Source organism: Apaloderma vittatum, unplaced genomic scaffold (genome assembly GCF_000703405.1).
Source record: "Apaloderma vittatum isolate BGI_N311 unplaced genomic scaffold, ASM70340v1 scaffold8088, whole genome shotgun sequence".
NCBI classification, from domain to species: domain Eukaryota; kingdom Metazoa; phylum Chordata; class Aves; order Trogoniformes; family Trogonidae; genus Apaloderma; species Apaloderma vittatum.
This window is the reverse complement of record NW_009732403.1, coordinates 35,257-58,234: the sequence shown is the minus strand read 5'-3', so window position 1 is coordinate 58,234 and position 22,978 is coordinate 35,257. Positions and strand designations below refer to the sequence as shown.

The window sequence follows — 22,978 nt, the reverse complement described above, 5'->3', positions numbered from 1 at the left end:
AAATCCAGGCATATACCCTTTGCAGGAGCTGAATGACATTTGTAAGATACCGGTCACGCTCTGTGGAGCAAAGGAGAATGTTTGGATGCCGTGTGTGTGTAACCATGGCTTTTCACCACCTCGCCATGCCACTGCTGCATGGTGGGACAGGAGGGTCGCCCCCCATCTCTGTCCTACCACCGAAAGAGCAGCAGCAATTCGGACAGCACCGTTCACACGTGCCAGGTCTCCTCCCTGTGCCAAAAAGCCTCCTGCTTTGAATATCAAAGTTTAGCCTCTGGATACAACCCTGAGGGGGATAACAAATCAGGCTAGTAAAACTTGACTTTGTGGCCCAGCCTGAATCCTGACATTCGGTGTTTCAGGGAGTTTGTCTAGGGGACGGAACTGGTCTGGTGGCTTTTCAGGATTTGCATTTTTGACTCACCGATGGGAAGCTTTTTGGTTTTCCTTTTCGCTGTCACAGGCTCTCATGTTTCTCTGCAGACTCGAGCCAAGTTTGTGTAAAGAAATGCCATTAAAATATTCAGGGAATAAAGGGGATACATACATCAAAGGAGTAAGGGGTTTATGTGAAACGATTTGTCCTGCCTTTCCCTGGTGACTAATCAGGATGTGTAAAAGATTCTCAGTTCTTCACACTGCCTTATTTTAAAGGTGCTCTGGAAAGCTCTAGGGGGAAACTTTAAAAAGCAGAGATTAACATTAATGATTTCTCTAACCTGGCCCAATTTGGAGTTTCCTGATTGATCAGAATGGTCTGCAAGTCCATGCCATGGCGCTAAGCTTCTCCGGCATTTCCTGGTCTCTCCCCTTGGGATTGCAAGGGCGACACTTTCCCCCATTTGTTTTTTGTCCTGTTTATTTATTTATTTTCCTCACGGGGGGCCGGACTCCGGCCGCTTGCCCCAGGGAGACCGCCGCCGCCGCGGGCCCTTAATGAGCTTTTTGACCACTGAAGCAGCACAGCATCGCCTGGGAATCAGAGGGGGTTTCTCCCTTCCCCGCGTCGGATAGCAGAGCGGAGGCCGTCGGGTTAACGAAGGAGCCGTGGCGGCTGGAGGGGGGGCCTAATCAGCGAGGGGGGAGCCCGGCGGCGGCCGGAGCCCCAAGCAGCAGCCTCCAGCCAGACCCGATGCCAGTTGCTCCATTTTTTTCCCATTATTACTGTAGCTGGAAGCATCAGAAAGCAAAGAGCCCCAACGGGGATGAACGTGAGCTGTTTTCCACCCAAGGGCCTTTAGGGGCGGTGGGGTCTGAACCAGCACGTTAACAATGCAGAGTGCTTTTTTTTTGTATTAAAAATAACTAGGAAACAGATTCTTTTTAACCTTTAACCACTCCAAACAGTCAATAAATCATTAGCTACTGATTAACAAAAACAGAAGGGTAACTTATTGTCCAGTAAGCAAACTCTTGGAAGCACTGAAAGGCTGGCACTGACTTCAGGATGGCTTTTCCTTTTCACATGTACATTTATTAAAAAGACAAACAAGCCAAGCTCTGCATATTAATCTGTGCCACACAAAGCATTTTGCTAAAAGGCCAACTTTCTGAAATAGATGTTTTAACATGTACAGCGAGCTGAGCAAGTGCAGTACCACGTGCAATGTTACATCTGTCCCCCAAGAAAACAGATCTCCTTGTGCGAAGCAGAGAGAGGTGAGTTGTGTCTCATCTTCAAGGGTTCCCAGTTTGTGTTCTCAAAGCAGACTTAAGAGTCTGCTGCTGGATCATCTCCTCAGCTCCTTCAAAAGACTCAATGGGGTGGCTAAAGCAGGCGGAAATCCTCATGGCCAAGGTTTGGGCTGCAGAGCACGGTTTTCACTTTGAGTTCAGAGAGTGTCCATGATGTTGGAACACTCTCCCATGGCCAACCAAAGCCACTCTCCCTCTTTTCATCTGGGCGAAAAGTCAAGTGGCGATTTTTTTATCTAAGAATGGAAGTTGGAAGAAGGTGTTTCTGGCAGAAATGTTTATGGAACCTTTGGGAAAGCCCAGGAATCTGAGTGTCACCACTGCTGCTGATTGACTAAAATATTTGCCCTTTGTAGTATTCCTCTTACGTGTACAGTCTGGTTTAAGTCAAATGAAGTATACCAAAGTTTGGACTATTTACTTAAATATCTCCAACAATTTTGTGTCATGACTTTTGAAAACAGTAGTATTTATAATGTAAAAATATAGCAGTTAAGTATTTAAGACAAGGCTTCCATTGTCTGTTAATCTGTATGTCTTTTCCATTTACTGTGTGTCGTTAGACCATCTGTGTCTTTAATAAGTAACTGTGTGGGCTCTCGCAGTTTAAATATTTACTTCAAAATAATAGAGGATCCAAATGAAACTGAGCTACATGAGAATATCCATGTCTGATGTTTTAAGTGAAATAGGAGTAGATTTGTGCAGTAGATTTGCAAACTATAAGCAGATGTGTTTTGATGACCTTCTCTCCTGTATCTGGTCTCCATTTATAAAACACAAGTTCACAGATTAAGCTTCTCAGGGTTTTACATGCATCTAGGAGAATCTACATGTGTTTCTTTCTCTTGAAGCTGTGGGGAAAAGTCCAGACAGTTCATCGCTCTGTACTTGGGTTTCACAAAAATCAGATTTGGCTTCTCTAGTAAAGTGCTTTTATGGTGTCATTCTCTCACTGCAACCTGAGAAAGTCCCTGCAGGTGGCCAAGGGGAGTTGGTACACCCACCTTTGGGGCTTGACCCACTCCTCCAGGTCACCGAGGTCAGCAGATGAGTCTCACTCTTAACTCCGCTGTGGTCATAAAGAGGGCTGCAGTTTTCAAAAGCCATCCAAGGAGACTGTCCTTCCTGCAAGTGCAGTCTGCCTGTGAGTCTGCTGGGCAAGGGAGAATGTCATGAGTTAGACAGGTGATTTGAGATTGTCCTCCCATAGATCAGAACCATTAATCTCCTTCATGAAAGCTCTCTGAGGCAAAGTTAAGTTTCATGACATTGTGTTCAATTTTAGACACTAAATGCCATTATTTGAGGAACATAAATGTGGTTTGTCTTGTTTTACAGATAGAGAAAGGTAAGTGGGTTCTGTTCTCACATGTGGATCCTGAGTCAGGACTGCTTCTGTCTCTCCTCCAATTGACTCTGTGATTATAAGAAGAAAACACAAGGGTCAGTACAATGAACACAACGTACTTCAGTACGGGATGCACAGAATGTTTGAAGAATCACTGTGCAGTGGAGATAATACACTTGGACACTCAGGGCTGCATCTTTTCCTTTCTTTTTTTGAGTCCAGGATGAATCCACTTCTGTCATAGTTCATTTAGGGGGGACCAAATTCTCCATCTGGCACTGTTTGGTACCTCGTCTTGCTCTTCGCTTTTGCAGCATGTGGTCTTTGAAGTTTGAATCTCAACCTCTTTCTGGACAAGCACTAAGTTAAAAGGCAGCCTTTAGGGTTAGGCAGTGCAAGGTAAATTTTCAGCCCTATGAGCAGGAACTCAGTTACATGACTTACATTACCATTAATGGGGGTCATGCTGGTAAATTCCTGTACACCACATTGCACATTTATTCATGAGTGCGGAATTGGCACAGCTAATGAAACTTGCCTTTCGGGTAGCTTGGTGTTTCAGGAGATGAGTGTGACAGGCAGAAAGGACTGCTAAGTACCCAGATGAAAGTCTGGCTTTTAACTCCTTGAACATATTTCCAGAAAATGATAATGTGAGTTAATGCTAGTTAGTGTTAGCTGTTCCTACTGTTAGGGATCAGTCTTGCTCCAGTAGGATTCCATCGAGGCAAAGATCAGACCTGAAATGTGAATGTATGTGCTGTCATTTAGTGTTGGCAATTCACTTTCTTGTCTATTTTCCAAGTACTGCTTCCTGTTATTTATTTAATTTCAAACACAGGGCGGTCCTCTACTACCTTCCATAATCAGAAACAAATTAAGTTATTTTTAATAATTTTCACCCCTGCTCCTTTCCAAAGATGGCCCCTCCTATGGCTGAGCATCACCTGACAATTTCCAGCCTACATTGCACAAGGGCATCTTATACCCATTTGTTCCTGTGCTGTGTCCATGGCAGTCATAGCATCTTCTCACTTCCCCAGCCTGCACTTTGCCAGGCCAAACAAAGCAAGGCCATTTTATCAGTTTGGTAAGTTAAGTGTTCTGTTGCCCTAGCTGTGGTTCTGTGCATCTGCTCTGGTTGGAAGTTATTTTTAATAAATGAAATCAAAATTTCCCACATTATTCTAGCCTGTTCAGTGTCATAAAATTTCCCTCATACCCGTCTTTTCAGCAACCCATTGCTGTATCACCTTTTTTACCTTTTAATCACACCATGGTTCATAGTTATTTTGTAGTGAATTAGTAGGGTGGTTTTTACTTACTTTTCATCATTTATAGCTGATGATCTCTGATCCTGCAGTAGAAGTTCTTGTCATTATATCCCAAATTTCATGTTGTGCAAATAATTCTCTTTCTAGCACTCAACTATTTAGTGATTTTTTTTTTTAGTGTATGATGCACTAATTTTTAATCACCAGCAAAATATATTTAGTATTACTCAAAATATTAAATAAATAAAATCAGTTTCATGATTCAATTCTGAAGGAACTTCTCATTTAGGCTTCCTCTGTTCCAATCTTTTATTTATTTCACATGGTTTTGGTTATAAAGTATTCCCTGTGCTAGGTGCCAAAAAGATGAATAGTGTAGTACTTGCCATGTATAAGAGAAAAAAGAGTCCATGTCACATAAAATCACTCAGAAAATCTCTCTTTCCTTTCCCAGCAATATATTCTTCCACTTTGGGAAAAACCTGTTCTGTCAAGCGAGCCTTGTAACAACATGGTCAGCAATCACTACGTGTTTGAACGAAGTATGGTTTGAACTGCCAATAGCTGTTTTCATTCACCAGAATATTCTGCTGCTTCTTCATCACCTTATAGTTTTGTGTCATCATCAGAGCCGAGGAGATGCCAGTGATCTGCGCTGCAATGAACAGTCAACCTCTAGAGAAACTCTTTGCAGTGTTAAATAAAAGTAAAAAAAAATAAAATAATAGCCCCTGCAGTTCGTTGACTGTGAAGGAGCAGCTGCAAACCGCTGAATCTCATCAGGTTGCAATCTTGATTAACATTGGGCAGATCCCCCCTGCTGCGAGAGTAAATACCCTGCCTTTGTCCAGGCTCCCATGTAAGACACAATAGGTTATTTCAGTGAAGCACAAGAACGTAAATGTTAATCGCATCATTCCTCCAAATGAATAGAAGTAGCACCCAGAATGTAAACATTTTAATTTTTTGGAAGGAAAAGTCTGCCTGTTTGTATTTTTTCATTTACTTTGAAAAGTTGCTCACTCAAATTGCCATCATTGTATATAATAACATTTTCAGCACTGCAAATACGTACACTTCCTGTCTTTCCAAGCTGGACAATTCGGAGAATATTGGAAAAAATGAAATCTGCCTCAATATCACTCAAGAGAGGTCAAAACCTTATATTGTGTAACTGCCAAACTATGTGGTCACTTTAGTTTTGGTATAGGAAATGGAAATTCTTTCCAACTGGAACTGACACCAGGAAGCACCTTTTTTAAATGTTGCTTTTTTTTTCATTGGGATAATTACCCTTAGAAATAAATCTGTATTTCTTTACAGATGATGAAAGTGGCTTTAGGTATTTTAGCAACTTTATGTGTGTACAAGTGAAACAGAAAGAATAGGCCTTTATCCCCTTACTGCTTCCTTGTTTGCTGTACAAATAAGAGATTTCAGTCTGCAGTTGAGCAATGTGTTTTAAAGTGAGCATACAGCAAACTACAGTGTGGTGCCCGGCCATCTTCCGTTTTCATATGGTTACAACTGTTGTTGGTCAACACATCATGAAAATATCTCTTGGCTTTCAGTTGTGCCACGTGCCTGGTCACATCCTGGTGACTTCACTCGTGTAGTTTTTTTTCCTGTAGAGGAACAGCAGCAAAGCCAGGGGAGTTCGGCTCATCTCTTCTTTTGTACCCATAAAGTCCTCAGAGATCCCGTTCAGTCCCCATGTGTTGCCTGATCTAGTTGAGAGGCGTCCCTGCTGTCGTGGGTTAGGGCTCAAACCCAGGACACTTGCCCATGACAGGGAGGTTGGATTAGATGATCTCTAAGGTCCCTTCCAGCCTAGGCCATTCTATGATTCTGTGATCCTGCAGCACCGGTAGATTAAGACTCGGTAGTTCTCTAACATGTAAACATGGAAAATGGTTTTCTTGCAGAATTTACTAGTTCTTCACTAAGGGTGCTATGCTGCTGTTTATACGTGCACCCTTTTTTAGCACTCATGATGCACTTCTCCACTGGAGAAAGCTCTCTTGACTTTCTGCATAGCAAATGCCATCTCCCGTCGGTCTCCTCATCAGTTATGGAATTAGTGGAGCTGAAGGATGTTTGTGTTGGAATCACATAAGTTTGGTGTCTGGGTTGGATTCCTGGTCATCCCACAGGCTTTCTATTCTGTCAGGATCTCTGGATTTCCTCAGGTGTTGTTAGGTGCTGAAGTGGGGAGTATGACAGCTGCCAGCAAGGTGATTGTCAGAGCAAGCCAGTAAGAGTGGAGATATGAAGCTGAGTGTGCTAGTTCTAGTTTTGTGGCCCACGCTCAACAGGTCACATTGTGATTGCATGGCACGAGTTTGCTGCTGCTTGGGTGAAGCCAGAGATGAAGGAAAGCCAGAGCATTTTTTACCACTCTAAAACACACTTTCTTCCCATCTTCCATGCACCACCCACGGTGTCACTCTGCATGCCTGGACTAAAGCAGCTGCAGGCGCAAGCTCAGATCCATCTGTTATTTTTGATTGTCCAATGCCACAGGTCACTGACCTCTGTTCTCTTGTGACTAGAAACTGGGGCCCTCTCAGCCACCTCAGCAATGAGCAGTGGTGTTCCTTGCCCTCACTCTTGTAGCTGGAACAAGCAGTCTTCATCTAAGCTCCTTCCCAGCCATCAGACAGCCTTTCGCTACAGCTTTCATAGACCCAGCACTCAGTTTCTGGTGGCCCTGCTGCTGTACGCCCGTCAGAGACAATTTGATTTAAACCTTCAGCATCACTTGTGATACTACATGATTTTATGGTTTTCTTTCTTTGGGCAAAACCAATGTTAAAATTCAAGTGACTTCATTCTCTTGGGATGAAGAATTGCAAAATGAGCAGAATTTATTAAGAGTGTGCTGTGCAGAAGTAAGAAAATACCTCTTTGAAGTGATTTGAGCCAAAGTGGTTCAACAGTGGAAGAGATCAAAGCCACTTTGGACCATGCTGTCTATCATACTGTATGTGTGGGGACTCTCTTTCAGGTCATCCATTGGGATTTTTTCTTGCCTAGATGTCATAGGTCAAGTTAACTTCTGCTATTTTGTTTACGTGCATTCTGCTATTTTAGTCCGCTTAGGGGGATAGGAAGAAGTATGTTGCTGAACCAGCATTTAAATCTCATGTGTACGTAGCAGTATATGATGTGTGCCATTTATTTCTTGAAGCCCAACATTGGGCGATTAGGAATTCCCCACGGACCTTCTGGAGAGAAGGTGGCCGTAGTGACTGTGGACGACTGTGACACGGCCGTGGCTGTGCGCTTCGGGACCCTCATTGGAAACTACACCTGCGCTGCCCAGGGGACTCAGACCGGCTCGAAGAAGTAAGGATTCCCTATATTTGCACTTTCCACTCTTTCTCTACTTGCTGAAGAGAGTCAACAGTATGTGATCAACCACTATGCAAATGAAGTCGGAAAAGTAGACGTGATTTAACAAGCAAAAGTAACAAGGTTTAGTTTGGCAGGTGGAATTTGTTGGAGGCTACTACTGCAAGTGTCAGTACGCTGGAGGGAATGTGCAGAGTTTGTGTAGATACAGACATGTGCTAAAATTACTTGTAAAACGCAAAAAGAAAATTTCACTGTGGATGGCCCCCGAAAAGCATCTACTCAGTTTGAAAATGTAGGGAGAAGGGCAAATAAAATGTTAGCTTTATTAATAAAGGGAATGGCTGAAGAGCTTATTACTTCCATCCTTTAAGTTACAAGTCATGTCTTAAAAGAAAGTAGAAATAAAAGAGATACAGAAAAGGCTACTGAAAATTGTTAGGTATGAAAGAAACTTTCCTGTGAGGGAAGACCAAAAAAGATTAGTACTTCTGAGTTTAAAGAGGAGATGGACAGCAGGCAACATAGTGGGGATATAAAATCATGAGTGATATCAGAAAGACTGCTGAGATACACGTGCTGCTCTAAATTCTTGAAGAAGAGGGGGCACCATAAAAATTAGAGCTAATTCAAACTGAACAGGTGATACACTTTTCACACAGTGTGGAGTCATTCAGTAGAACCTATATCCACCAAATGTTAAGACTAAGATCTTTAGAGGACTTTAAAAGAGGTGGTATAATAATTAAGTCGTTGTATCAACATCTACAGCATCTCAACCCTTGTGCAGAGGAGCCTTTGCGTGTCTGGAGTCAGAAAGAAATGTCCCTGTGGCTGCACATTTTTCCATAATTTTTATTTTCTTCTTCATGTTAGCCACTGCCAGAGATGGGTCATTGGATTGTGTATGTGCATGACAGCTCCTAAGTTAAAAGTTTTGTTGGTTCTGAAAGGGCCTTTTGATTACAAGCTCTGGACGTGCTGATGTAGCAGAGGGAGCGCATGGCGGCACAGGTGAACTAAACAGCTCAGGTGGGCTTAAGGACGCAATAAGATAAAGAACAAATGGAACTACGTACAAGCAGTGATGAGCATTTCTTTGTTTCTTCAGATCTTTGGACCTAACTGGCCCTCTCCTCCTTGGCGGTGTCCCAAACTTGCCTGAAGATTTCCCTGTGCACAACAGGCAGTTTATTGGCTGCATGAGGAACCTCTCTATCGACAGCAAGCCCATCGACATGGCTAGTTTCATCGCCAATAATGGCACTCTGCCAGGTATGATTGATTACTCAATATGACAGAGCTCTCTGCCATAGCCGTTTTACTCCTAAATGAACTTTTCTTCTTTTTTTAAAAAAAAACAACAAACCAAACCCAAAACACTATGTCACTTTGCTCTGAAAGCCATTCATGGAAAAGGCAATGTTTTTAATGACTTTTTCAAAAATCGTGTGTGTTCTGTAAATCAAATCCTGCAATCCTCCATATCTGAAATCTGCTACATGAAGCAGCCTGTTGGAGGTTCTGATTTGATTTCCAGTCTCTGGATGCCTAATCAGGGCTACTTCTGGTGTACAAAATGTTCTCAGCATCATAAAACTGGCTCTTACGTGCAAGAATCGCAAGTCCCTTCCTTCCACACTGCTGAAGATCTGTGTAAGCACTAAATTACAGTGTTTAGGTATGTTGCATTGTTTATGGGTTAAGAAGGGTGTCGTCACATAAGCTTTAAATTACTATTTTGTCTTGAAACACTTTTTTAACAGTTATATCTCTAATATTAGTTAAACTGAGTTTATCTTATGCAAATATATACCAGGAGGCCATGAAGTGTTTTCTTTAGGACAGATTTTTTTTTTCCTCATTTGGAAACATGTTTCCATATAGTTTAAAAAAATGATTCCAACACAAATAATCCTATGATTCTGTAATATATAGTAATGTTATTCCACTGTATAACAGCACACATTGGCTTTCCCTGGCTGGTATCTCAGTTAGATGACAGCAAGTTGCAAACAGTGGTAGTGAGTCACAGCAGCAGTGGATCTCCCTGTCTCCAGCAGTGGATTCCAGGGGAAGAGTATAAAAACAGCACAGACATTCAGTGATATTTGCCCAAAGTTTTCACTTAGTCACCAGAGATTTACAGCTCGGTGACTATACTTAATAGTCTTCGATAAATTTGTCTTTATGAACTTGACACTTGCTCAGCTCGCATAAACTTTTGCCATCCACATTTTGCTTTATTGACTTAAGGGATATTTAAAAAAAAAAGGAAACCTATAATGCTCATGTCTTCTTTTTACATAAAAACTCAGATACAGTATTTCAGAACCTTTTTGTTAAAACCATGCAAGGTGACTGTTTTCCTGAATTTCAGGCTGTGCAGCACAGAGGAACTATTGTGAAACTAACTGGTGCCAGAACGGAGGGACATGTGTCAACAAGTGGAACACATACATCTGTGAGTGCCCCGTACGCTACGGAGGGAAAAACTGTGAGCAAGGTAGGATGCAAAGATCTCTTCACACGTAGTCATGTGTGCACGTTTCACTACCCATCTGTAACATCTCATAGCACATATGTCAAACTGTGATGCTGAAGGGATAGGTAACGGAAGATTGCAATTAAGAGTAGAAGTCACCCATTATCTATTTGAAATAATTTTAGAGATCGCCTATATAGTAAATACGATAGCTGACATTCTGTCATGAGTAACAGCAGCTTTCATTGATTTAATTACATAAGCAAAGTAGTTCCACAGAACTTGGCAGTATTTCATAATTTGTTTATAGTAAAAACTCCTGATCTTAAGCCCCTTTAAATCAGTGGAAAGAATCCCGCTGACTTTATTGGGCTTTGGCTCAAACCAGGGATGAATGTGCAGTTTTAATCACCACTTTCTTGGCAAGAAGGCACTCTCTGCTGAGCATGAGCACTTTCAGTTTTACTGAGGTTTTCTTTGATTGAACACAATATGCGTATATGTGTGAAACCTCATTAATAAAGGATGGGGAAGGAGCAGCAGGTGTGTTTTACAGGGCATGAAGACCTTGCAGTTGGTTTCTTCCCAAGGAAGCAAGAAGTTGTGTTTGTGAGAGGTCTTGTGGGGTCAGTGCTGCTGTAAGGTGGCACCACCATGTCCAGTGGAGGGTTGCTCATTTGGAGTCTTCCTGGAGCCTTCAAGGAAAGAAAACCTACTTAAACTAGGCACGGCTTTCTTAAAAACAAAAGGCCAATTTCTGACCCCTGATGCAGATGTCTTTGTGTCCGTTATCCCCCCCATGACATTTAGTCCAGAATAATTTGGACCATGATCAAGGGTGTGGATCCTGAAACAGCAGGTCTCCAAGCTGAGGTGCACACACCGCGGTGATTTGCAAACCACTTTAGCACAGTGTGCCTCAGCATGGGCCAGGCAGAGGTGGTGGCAACTGCGCTCCCCCTTGCCTGAGAAGGAGCAGCTTAGGGGGAGAGGACACATAGTTAAGTTTCTGGCTTAGAAGTAAGGGTCTGCAGGGTGAGGGACAGGGGAGAGGAATGATGGAGGCCTCTTCCTATGTTCCACTTCATACAGAGCCCAGAGCTGTCCCTGGGAAGGTACTTGTGTTTTATAGCTGCTCCTCAAATGTTTTGAGCTCCCAAGTTTGTATGAATATCTGATTTTTCTATGGGTCTCATGTCAGGTGTCTTTATCAGTGAAGTTCTCGAGTCTTAATGATCAGCTGGTCTCTGTGGTACAAGCCCACGCTGATGTCTCCCGAGGGCCCAACTCTGACGTGACCTGTGCTGGGGCAAAGGAGGAGAAGGACTATCACATGCAAAGACTGTCCTTCCCTCTATCTTCATCTTAATTTTGAAATGGAATTTCAAAATTCAATCAAATGTGCTTTTTACTCATCATTTTTTTATCCCAAACTCAAGACCAAAACATCAAGTTTGGGATGTAGAAAACCACCTCAGAATTGCCCTGTAGCCATCACTGAAAACTCATTTTGATACAGATGATGACAATCACGGCATCACTGTCTCCCCACACCTCAGCGGTTGCCCCTACCTCCCGTGCTGTTCGTTCCTGCATGTCCCCTTTGTCATTTGGTAACCCCCGTGTTCTTGCTGTTGGGGATTTTTTATAGTTAGAGGGCAGCAGGCTCTTGCTTCTTCGATGAAATTTGGCTGTCAAAGTGTCCCCAAGGAAAAATTGCAAGTAAAAAAAATAAATTAATTGTTCTGAAATGTGACCAAAGGTTTCGGGAGCCTGAAGTTAGAAGTCAGGAGGAATCACTGATATACAATAATACTAGCTTTTTGGTTGCTCAGTTGAGTGCTCAGATACGGTCCTAACAGCATTAGCTATTATTAGGGAGCTATTTTTAAAAAAATCTTAGTGAGGATATTTGCATTCTTGTGTAGGAGTGATTGGCTGATACATTTTTTCAGTCCCTTTGGCAGTGCTGGATCTGCTTCAGGCTCACAAAGACTTTTTTGATTGCCCCTTCTTTGGAAACTGGGATCACAGAATCACACAGAATCACAGAATCATCAAATTTAGAAGGGTCCTCTAGCAATGATCTAGTCCAACCCCCCTGCTAAAGCAGGATTGCCTAGAGCACATCACACAGGAACATGTCCAGGCGGGTTTTGAAAGCGTTCAGAGACGGAGACTCCACAGTCTCCGTGGGCAGCCTGTGCCAGTGCTCTGTCACCCTCACAGTAAAGAAATTTCTCCTCATACTTAGGTGTAACATCCTGTGTTCCAGACTGTGCCCGTTGCCTCTTGTCCTGTCATTGGGCACTACTGAAAAGAGTGCAGCTCTATCCTCTCTGCACCCACACTTCAGAAAATTATAGACATTAATGTGGTCTGCACTAGTGAGGATATCGTATTTTACCTTCACCATGCTCCTAGGACCTGCTAACTCACTTTCTGGCAGCTCCCATGTCACTCTGCTGACATATAGAAGGGAGATAAAATTACAGAAAAATTAATTTCACCTTTATTGTATTGTTATTCCTGTAAAATTGAGATATTGCAGTGCTGGGAAGAAGATCTAGCAGCAGTGCCCAACTTGCTTTCAGATGGCTGACGTCATTGTCCTAGCCTGGGGCCAAACACCACAAGTTTGCACCAAAACATAAGCTGTCACGTGTCCCACACCCAAACCACAGGTGACAACCTAATGCTGGCATTGTGTTTCCCCAGACCCTCTGTCTCCACAGTGAATAGTGCTCACGTCTTTCTGATGGACTTTCAAATGGAGGTGTCTCTTGAAAGTGTATGTAGATGCCAAGCAGCACTTAGTGACAAACCCTGAGAAAACAATTAGTTTGCATCACTGCATCACAGGTGGCAGGGAGATGCTGTACTTGGAAGTATATGCGCTCACCTTCGAGGTGCCAAGGGTGGTCGGGTCTCGTCTGGGAACTTTGGACGTGGCCACCAGCCACCTTCAAGGAGACGCTTGGTCTCAGCTGTGGGGAAGGGCTCAGGGGAGGCAGAGGTCAGAGAGACTGATGGATGGGGATTTGTTTTGCTAGCAGGGAAAGGTGCTCCCTGGCCTCAGGGAGGGGAGGGGAGCTGGAAGGAGGTGTGGGAAAGGAAAGGTATTTGCAAGCATGGAAAGTCACCAGTGGTGAGAAAAGGAAGAAGGTGGCTAATTGTCATGCCGATCCAGTTCTCCCAGGAGCCAAGCTGAAACGCTTGCAAACAGCATTCCCAGCCTCCAGCAGGTGGCAAGCCCGCAAGGTTTGCATCCTGACTTTGCTCTCCAGAGGCAGGTGGACTTAAAAATCCCAGCAACGGTCTAGAAAACCACTAACAAAGAAGCTGAGGTCGCTGTGAAGGTCAGCGAGGTAAAGGAGAAAGGAGAAGGCTGACTTTTGCACATGTGGAGCAGGAGGAAATGATCCTCCTCATCACCGATGTCCTGGTTACTTTTACATTGATGCTGTGCAGTGCAGGCTAATGAATCATGCCCTGGCGCAGTGAGCCAGAGCTCGAGCTCTGGATTCAAGTTTTAAGCAAGCTGGGGACATTTGTGTCTGTTGGCAAACCATTTTAATTGCTGTCTGGATTTCAACAGCAGGTTAAGCTTCAGTTGTTCCACCATATGCCCCTGCTGGCACTCATGGAGGACTGAGTATGACTGCAAAGGGGACATAACAGCCTGGAGCAGGAGGGAGAAGGGTTGCCCTTCGGGGCTGCCTGGACTTACCTCGGGGTGATTGAGTAACACACCTTAGAGAAGGGCAAGTCAAGTTACACCTCTGGCTTGGCTGGTGGTAGTCCACTAGTCGCTGACATCTTGTTATTCACAAATAGGGGGCTAAAGGTCTTCCAACCCCTGCACTCCCCTCAGCACAGCCTTTCCCTTTATAGAGACCAGCAAGTCAGACACAGCAGAATTTAGGGTTTGGGTTTTTTTCCTCCAAAAAATGCAACTTCACGTCAACCTGACTCCATCTTCTGCTAACATGTCACTCCTTTACCTTTTTCTAAGGACTTGCCATTTGGAAGTAACATGTACACGTTTGTATATACATGATCTCTCTACCACAAGAAAATCCAGACAAGTCAGCAGCTAAGTTAGTGTGGAGGAGAAGGGGAAGGAGACAGTTAAACCCTGTCATCCCACTGACCATGTGGGCTCAGCGCATGACAAGGTACAAGGCTGGGTGCTAGTCTGTGGTGCTTGTACCTAGTCTCTGAGACCTTCTTCCACTTGCAAAAAAAGTGCCATGAACTTCACCAGCATGGCCGTGAGTGAGGACAGCAGGCAGGCGCTGACCGCAGATCCCACTACAAGGGGCCATGATGGAGGTGCTGCTAATAGCACACAGCTCCCACGGACAAATTTCTGTGTCTAACTAGTGGGATCAACTAATCCATGATACTACAGCTCCTGTTACCTGAGTTAACTACTTGAAAAAAGTTCAAAGGTAGGTGTTCCCCTATTTTCCATCAGCGAAGTGTTTTCCATTGAAGGCTGTCATCAGTGTCTCCCTGTAGGAGCTGTGTTTGTGTGAGGTTAGAGAGGAGAGCAGCTCCTCAGCTGTCACCTCGAGATATTTAAGGCAGATGATTTAGGCAGTTCCATGCAAGCTTTCTCCCTATGAAAAGGCTACATAGCTGAGACAGCTAAATAATTTGGCCCTGGACTATTTAATACTAATTAATATTTCCTGTTGCCTTCCAGCCTTTTCCTCCATGTTTAATCTGTTAATTAGAAGCAGGTAATCAAGGATATGTTGAAAACATCCACGCAACTGTTGCCCTTGTATTTCCTGCTCTGTCCACCCACTCATCAGCAGAACTGTATCAGTAGAGATCCTGAGCTTGCCTTTCTAGGAACATATCTCACCTGCTTAATGACACAGCAGTGCAGAGACGCTGCCTTTGAGTACAGGCACTGAGACAAGGTAGCTAACCCACAACAAGGGTAGGCTGTGAATTTACTGTATTATCAGCTGCTTCATAGTGACTCCCCTAGACTGACTCTTACTCTATAGTAGATTGGAAATAGCTCAGTGGAAGAGGGATTATCTCCCTTGCACCACCACTGCAACACAGCATCATTTCCCCTCTTCACCTTTGTCCTGAAGGATATCAACTGTTTCTCTCCTGCCTTTTGATTTACAGCAATGCCTTCTCCTCAGCGTTTCAGTGGTGAAAGCATTATCATTTGGAGTGACCTTGACATCACTATCTCTGTGCCCTGGTACATTGGGCTGATGTTCAGAACCCGGAAAGTCAATGGCATGTTAATGCAAGCCAACGCTGGGACTGCATCCAAGATCAACATTCAGGTAAAAACACAGCTGCCTTTGGTGAGAAAAGAATTAAGAAGTTCTCCCCAGTCAGTGGATATGGTTGCATGAGCTACATACTTCGTCCACCCAGCTAAATACATGTTAATAAATACAAATGACTTCTTCAACTTTTTACAAAGATCCAAAGATCAATGATCAAAAGATAATTGTAAAATCCAGGTTCGTTGTTTTAAGATTACTTTTTTAAACAACAGTAGTAGCTTGTATTAATATGGATGCAGAAAATGTCTCTCTTGATTGTTTTTGTTTTTCTTGTGTTAGTAGGATAAGTTAGAGTTGAATATTCAAAGTGATAGAAGGTGTTATTGGAAGTGTTCCCTTCTTTACCATTTGGGCTTTTTTCCCTTTTGTGTTGTGTTAGGAAACGTTATTATCTTGCCCTCTGCCCCCTTTTGCCTCAAATACAAATATGTAGCGAAATAGACACACCTCTTTTTTTTTCTTTTTTTTTTTTTTGCAACAGATACTGAACAACTACGTGCAGTTTGAAGTGTACAGTGGCCTGAGCCAGGTTGCACGTTTGAAGATGAGCCAGTTGCGAGTCAGTGATGGGGAATGGCATCATTTATTAATAGAACTGAAAAGTGCTAAAGATGGTAAAGACATCAAGTACCTTGCTGTCATGTCCTTGGACTATGGGTTGTACCAGGTAAGGCAGCATCATAACTTTGCCCCTAAGCACTGTAAGAAATGTTTTTAGGAGAAAGTAGGATAAAGGATTGTGGATAGATACATACACTGTGAGCCGTGTTCTGCAATGGTTGGTGCCTAATGAGGTTATATTAGTTCACTAAGCCTAATGATAAGATTTCTAGTGAACAAGTCTGTCAAAAGCCACATTCAGATGTCTAGCTCCTCACTGCTTTTAATTTTTTCCTGTAATCTACTGTCAGCTACTGCTTGACTCCATCACTGCAGAGGGTAGGCTGACTGTGTCACAGAAGATGATAGTGCTTCTTATTGACTGTCCTTTTCCTCAACAGAGCACTGTGCAGATTGGAAATCAACTACCTGGACTGAAAATGAAAAGCATCATTGTGGGAGGTGTCTCTGGAGTAGCAGGGCTTTTATGGCTGTATGCAGGTATGAAATGAAAAGCTTAGCAACAAACTTGGAACTTGTAAGAAAACGCCCATGTGCAAATGTGGGGTTTTGTTTTTCGTCCATGCCCAAACATTTCTGTTTCCTGCATCAAAATATCTAAGAATCAAAGTATTAAAGTCCATCCACTTTCCCACTTTCTCACAGAGGAACAGCATTTAAAAAAATAACTCTAGGTTTGACTCATCAGGCAATGTTTCTTTAAAATGTAGCCTCCTGGATTAATGGAACAGGTGTAACACATAGTGAAATACATTCTACTGAATGAAGACTCTAATTTAAAAGTAATTGTCTTTTGTCACCAGGGAGTAAGAATGGGAGAGACATCTACAAATATAGCTACACTCAACATGAACCAGGCTATGAAGATCAACGTGAAGGAGGGTTGCGAAGTGGATAACCCCTGTGATTCCAACCCATGTCCCCAGCACAGCTACTGCAGTGACGACTGGGACAGCTACTCCTGCATCTGCGACCCAGGTAACCCAGTGCCTGTCCCGTGCACTCATCTAGAAGCTGGGTCACATCTTCATGTGCTCATCAGAAGAAGAGCAGTAGCAGCAGCAGCGTGCCTGCAAAGTACTCATCTTCTGATTCTTCCTTCTCCAGTCGGCATTCTCTTTCTCACTTTTGCTGTAGCACCCTTGAAACTGCAGTCATGGACTAAGGATCATTTGATGAACCAAAGAGAAAGACAGTCTCTGGTCCAAAAGGCTCTTTCCATGCACCTCCCCTTTTCTTTTTGTCTATTTTCTTTTTATTTTTCTTTTTCTTTCCCAGCCTTTTCTGCTGTTGAATTTCAATCTCACACCCTGCATCCTAATCAAGATACTTTGAATGTTTTCTCTGTTTTGGTGCATGTAACCAGCACATGCTGTCAGCGCCCAGCACAGTCACCTCCCCTACACGCAGGGAGGGAATAGAAAACTATTTGTAACACATGCCCTGAATATAAAACTGGGAACCAAAGGCACAAGGATGCCTCAAGCACGTTAACAGACTGTTGAAAAGAACAGCCTATCTCTAAGCCAACTTTTTGCTGAGAGGGAAAAGAGTGCCTTCTTTCTGACAGTATCTTGGGGGAATCTCCTGGTTTTTGAAGATGTAGTATTAGTGTATAAACTTAAAATAGATGGTCTTTCGGAGACATGCAAATGGTAAATTACAATGCTTGCTGTAATTTTATGACCTTGTCTCCCCAGGGTACTTTGGAAGAGACTGTGTTGATGTATGTAACTTGAACCCATGTGAGCATGTCTCCACGTGCGTGCACAAACCTAGTTCATCCCACGGCTACACTTGTGAATGTGGACAAAGCTACTATGGACAGTACTGTGAGAGCAAGTAAGAGAATTGTTTCTGTTCTTGGTTTCTTGATCCTCCCAGGCAGCTCTTCTCCTCAGGCAGCAGTCTTCCCCCTTCCTTTTCTGCTTTGCTTAGCTTTCCTGTTACAGTGTGAGCGTTCATAGCAGATGCTATTTGCAGGCTCCCTGCCCCTTGGTTCCCAGAGACCAGACAGGTCTTATGTATATCCAGGGGCAGCTTTTCTTCAGCAGCAGCTCAAGGGCTCAACCAGTTGGGCTGTGTTACAGAGTACTGCATCTGATCAATACCTTGTAGTGGTCTTGGGCTGAGTTTGCTCTGCGTCTCTCCTTCAGCCCCTCCAGCACACGCACAGAGAAGTGCATGCAGTTAGATGGCCTCTGGCCAGATAAAATGGCTTTGCTCTTTGGGTACAGTGGCTGGGCTGGCAAAAAGCCATCTCTTCTGGACAGTCTGTGGGCCTATGTCCTGTTGCTGTGTGGGAGAAACGTGCTGATTCCCTCATCACCGGCTTCGCGGTCTCAGATAAGCATTCAGCAACCAGCCTTATCCCAGAGTCGGCGCTTTGATGTACTGTAATATGGGCCATTCATGATGTGCAAATGAAGTGAATTTGTCTGCCTGTTTAGGAATAGCTCATGTGATGTTTCTTTTCCCTTTGAAAACCGCAAGCTTCTTCCTCCGCCTTTTGTTGTGTGGGCTTGCAAATGTTGGCCGTGCTGTTGCCAGATTTATCTTTCATTGCTCTCGATGAGTGACGCAGAGACGTTGTCCCTTGTCATTATCCGCTGACATCATGTCAAGTGCAGCATTGTGGTTTTTCACATTATAAAGCATTGAAGTGCAAACCTGGCAATTACTGCATACAAAATTCATCGTGATCTTTGAAACAGGTGGCAAACAGCTTTTCTTTCCTAAAATGAGCAGCTAGGAAGAGATTCCTTGTGTGTTATGCTGATCACAGACTCAGCAGTGTCACCCTTCAGGCTATTGCTTGATGAAGCCTTCCAGCCAGGTCACTTCCCCAGCCCTTTCCCAGAGCTCTCTTTGCCAGCGCTAGTGTTGGGGCACCTGTGGGACAAACCCACTCAGAAGCTCACCTGGAAGAAACAGAACCAGCGAACATGAGGGTTGTCCTTCAGCAGTGCTGGCTTTGGGGCTGCTGCACAGCTTCTAACAAGCTGTGCTGCTCCATTCATGATCTGAAGCCTAGTGTTTGATTCATAGTCTGGATCAAAGCTGCCACCCTTCCTTCTTCCATGTCCCCAACCACATGTCCTTCCTCTCCTTCCCTGTGACAGACCAAGGCTTTTTAGACTCTATGGTGTGCTGACTGAGAAAGCTGGGTTTGCTGAAAATAGCAACTTTTCTTTACAGGGTGAGCTTGCAGCCAGCTTTGCTCCTAAGCCGGTGTCCCTGCAGGCTGGGCTGGTGTCTCCACAGCTGCCCACGGCAGGGCTGGGACAGGAAACTGTGGAGATGGCGAGTGGGATGAAAAGCCTAGGGGAGCTGTAACCCAGGGCTGTTCGTGGTGGTTGGTCAACCAGGGGATGAGCTCAACATCACCTGCAGTTGCCCGAGCTGTGGAAGTGCTAGCACAGCCCAACGCAGGCTGTCCAGCCAGCGCTTTCCCCAGTAGGAGACTGAGACTGGTGGGACTGGGACTGCTTCCATTAGGCAGCATGGGCCCCATCACACTCTTCCAGAGGAAAGAGCACTTATTTGCTCATACAGATGTATACTCCTTGTAGGGAGGACCTAATCTAGAAAACTGGTAGAGAACCATCCTCTCTAGGGTTTCATAGCACCAGTATTCCTTATTTTGCTTTATTACACTGTATGTATATTTATATATGTATTGATTGTTGGCTGCTGCAGTGTGATACATTACTATAAACTGATGGAGTTGCGTGCAGATTTGACTCTTTTTTCCCACCTTTTAAGAGGAAGCTTAAAAGAACTTTCTTTCAATTTGTTTTTCTTTTATAGGATTGATCTGCCTTGTCCCAGAGGCTGGTGGGGAAATCCCATCTGTGGCCCCTGTAACTGTGAGACTAGTAAAGGGTTTGATTCTGATTGCAATAAAACCAATGGAGAATGCCACTGCAAGGTAAGCAAAAGAAAGCAGTCTTAAGTCAAAATTTCTTTAGTTTAAAAAATATCTATACCACTAATGACTACAAGTGAGTATCTGAGATAAAGTACACACAGTTGTGCTTTGTATCATGTATATATGTGCGCAGTGTAGTTAATCTTTACCTAAACCATTTTGCTGGCACCACCCTTCACAAAATCGTACTGTGTGCAGCTCTTATCTTATTTGCCTTTGGAAAGCAAAACTGAGAGGATGAAAGCTGGGCTCTGATCTCTCTGAAGTGCAGCCTGGTTTATGGGGGGGAGATCAGACCTGGGCGCAGCGGAGTGTTTTGTGTGTCACAAGTGAACAATAACCATGAAACAGCTCGGGCCAGCTGGGTGAAGCTCTCCCCTGTGCAGTGGCCAGCAAAAAGCCGAGCAGCTGGTGAGAGGTAAATCACACTAAATGCTTTCTTCAGTGCCAGCTCTGTTGTGCTTGAGAGGAATTTGCCATGGACAGACAGGTACAGACATGGGGACATGGGAGCGGAGGCACTTCCCTCCCAAAGGTTTTACAAAGGACTTCTCACAATAGGTTTTACAATCGCCTTGAGTGACTTCGGGGAAGCTGAGCCTATTCAGACCGGCCGCAGTGAATCTGGCCCCGTACTCCTTTCTGAAACACCAGCAGGACACGCAGGAACTGTTGCGTTAAATCGAGTCAGTGGGATGCCAGCACCATGCTCTTGTGTAATCACGTAACGCCTCAGATCAAAAGCGTTTACAGATGCAATTTGAATACATGACCACTGGTTGCACTCCACCCCGTACATGGAACACAAGTGGACGGTGCAAGAAGTTTCCTTACTGGCCTGTTCGCGCCATACAAGGGTGGAATCACAAAGCAGAGAAAACTGCAAATCCTCTGAGGATATGTTTGCTGGCCACTGACAGCAAGTAAATGAGGAATAACGTGGGTCCTCCACCCCCACTGAAAATTGAGGTCCATACCCCAGATCCCTGTGGCACAGGGCAGCCCAGACATATCGCCGGTGCTCAGCTCTGCCTCTTCATGCTGCCTGGGCTGATGCAGCCTGCTTCCCATAGCCATCACATTTTCTGTTCGTAGTAATATCATTATTACCCCGTGTTTTGCAAAATCATGCTGCTAGAGCAGGATTTGAGAAACGCGAGCAATTCGGAACATAAGTCTATTTGCTTTGTTTTTCTAGGCAAATTACTACCGGCCTCAGAGCAGTGACACTTGCTACCCATGCGACTGCTTCCCGTCCGGCTCCCACACCCGCACCTGCGACATGGAGACGGGACAGTGTCCCTGCAAACCCGGCGTCATCGGGCGGCAGTGCAACCGCTGCGACAACCCCTTCGCTGAAGTCACGGCGAAGGGCTGTGAAGGTACCTCTTGTCCAGCAAGCACCGCTGCTCAGCTGGGCGGTAGCTGCGGGATCAGAGCTGCAGCTGTGGGGCATGGACGGGAACACGCAGCTCCATCCTGGGGCACGTGTGAGCCAGGCAGGGTGGCTGCAGCAGGGGCAGTGGGAGCTGCAGCAGCCTAAATAGGCACTCCTCCTCAGGAGTCTGGCTCTTGGGGGCTGGGGAAAAAGAAAAAAGCTCCCATTTCTTTAATTTTCATCAAATAAAAATATAGCACGCTTGGCGGGGGCGGTTGTGGAGGGAGAGTAAAACATTAATCCCAATTTGACTTGAGACTTGAGTTCCTCTGCCAGTGCAGCACAGTATTGCTGTGCTGCAGATGAGGAAGTGGGCGAGAGCCCTCACACCTTCTGCCCACAGAGCCTGGTGCCCTCTGCCTTTCTTCCCAGTCTTGCTCGTCCTGCCTTTCCTCTCACCCACCCACCCTCCTCCTGTGATCAGCACAAAGCTGCTGCAGCAGCAGCCATCTCACCACAGTGTGTGGGTGAAATGAAGGAGAAATGTTTTCCCACAGTAAAGGAGCAGGCAGAGATAGGCAGAGCCAAAATCCAGAGCCCCATAATCATCCTGCGCTCTCCTCTGCCTGTACCTGTCTGCCCTCACTGCTGGCTAAGGAGAAGCTGATGGGTTACAGCTTGGAAACCACTGCAGAGAACATCAGGTATCCTGATGGGGCTTGGAAATTACAGGAAGGTCTTTTAGGCATTGAAATATCTCCTTGTTGTGATTTTTATCTTGTAAAAATAATTGCATAATTTCTTTGTCTTCTTTCAGTAATTTATAATGGCTGTCCCAAAGCTTTTGAGGCTGGGATTTGGTGGCCACAGACCAAGTTTGGCCAGCCAGCTGCGGTGCCGTGTCCTAAAGGATCAGTGGGTAAGTTCCCTGGGTAAAACATTAGCTGCTTCATCTTAAAAAAAAAAGAGAAAAAAAAATGTATACCCAGGGAATGGCATTAATTCACTGGGTCTGCAGTTTGCAGCATAGCTCATGCGTGCCACAGGCAGCAAAGTTTAGTTAGCTTGAAGTCAAAATCTGTTAAAGTGCAGTTGGAGTAATAGCAATAAATAAATACAAAAGTGCAGGAGGTAAACAGATATGAATAACAGAAATTCTGTGTATTCGAAAAAGCACAGTCCAATTTTCTGTTTTCTGTTCACTCTATCAAGTAATCCTTACCCATAGTTTCCAGTGACTTATACATTTTCTTTAGCAATACAGTTCCTCTGGGCAGAGGTGAAATGAGGAAGATCATTTATGTGATGATTGCTTTACTAGCATTTCAGGTTAATAAAGCCGAGTTACAACAGAACTCAGAACAACAGAATTTTTCCACCTGGCATCATTTCTTAGAGCACATGAGCTGTGTTGTTTTATACAGCAAGTAAATGGCAACATGTGTCCCTGCAAACATCCGATTTTTGAAAACAGAGCTCGCAATCTTTTCCGGAGGCTGTTCTGTAGGAAATGAAACCTCTGCCTCATTTCTGAGCCTTGTAACTCTCTCTCTTCTCAA

At 44.3% G+C, this 22,978-nt stretch overlaps 1 protein-coding gene across 1 annotated transcript in view; it reads left to right on the top strand.

Annotated features, from left to right (window-relative positions):
- LOC104278514 (cadherin EGF LAG seven-pass G-type receptor 1-like) overlaps positions 1-22,978 on the top strand; it is a gene marked incomplete at its 5' end in the record, with an annotated part of 98,541 nt that overhangs the window by 42,595 nt on the left and 32,968 nt on the right. The window contains 12 exon segments of the mRNA XM_009875516.1: positions 7,514-7,671; positions 8,789-8,952; positions 10,058-10,183; positions 15,317-15,483; positions 15,971-16,156; positions 16,491-16,564; positions 16,566-16,590; positions 16,914-17,088; positions 17,811-17,952; positions 19,921-20,041; positions 21,240-21,423; positions 22,237-22,338. Coding sequence (XP_009873818.1) covers positions 7,514-7,671; positions 8,789-8,952; positions 10,058-10,183; positions 15,317-15,483; positions 15,971-16,156; positions 16,491-16,564; positions 16,566-16,590; positions 16,914-17,088; positions 17,811-17,952; positions 19,921-20,041; positions 21,240-21,423; positions 22,237-22,338 — 1,624 coding nt within the window.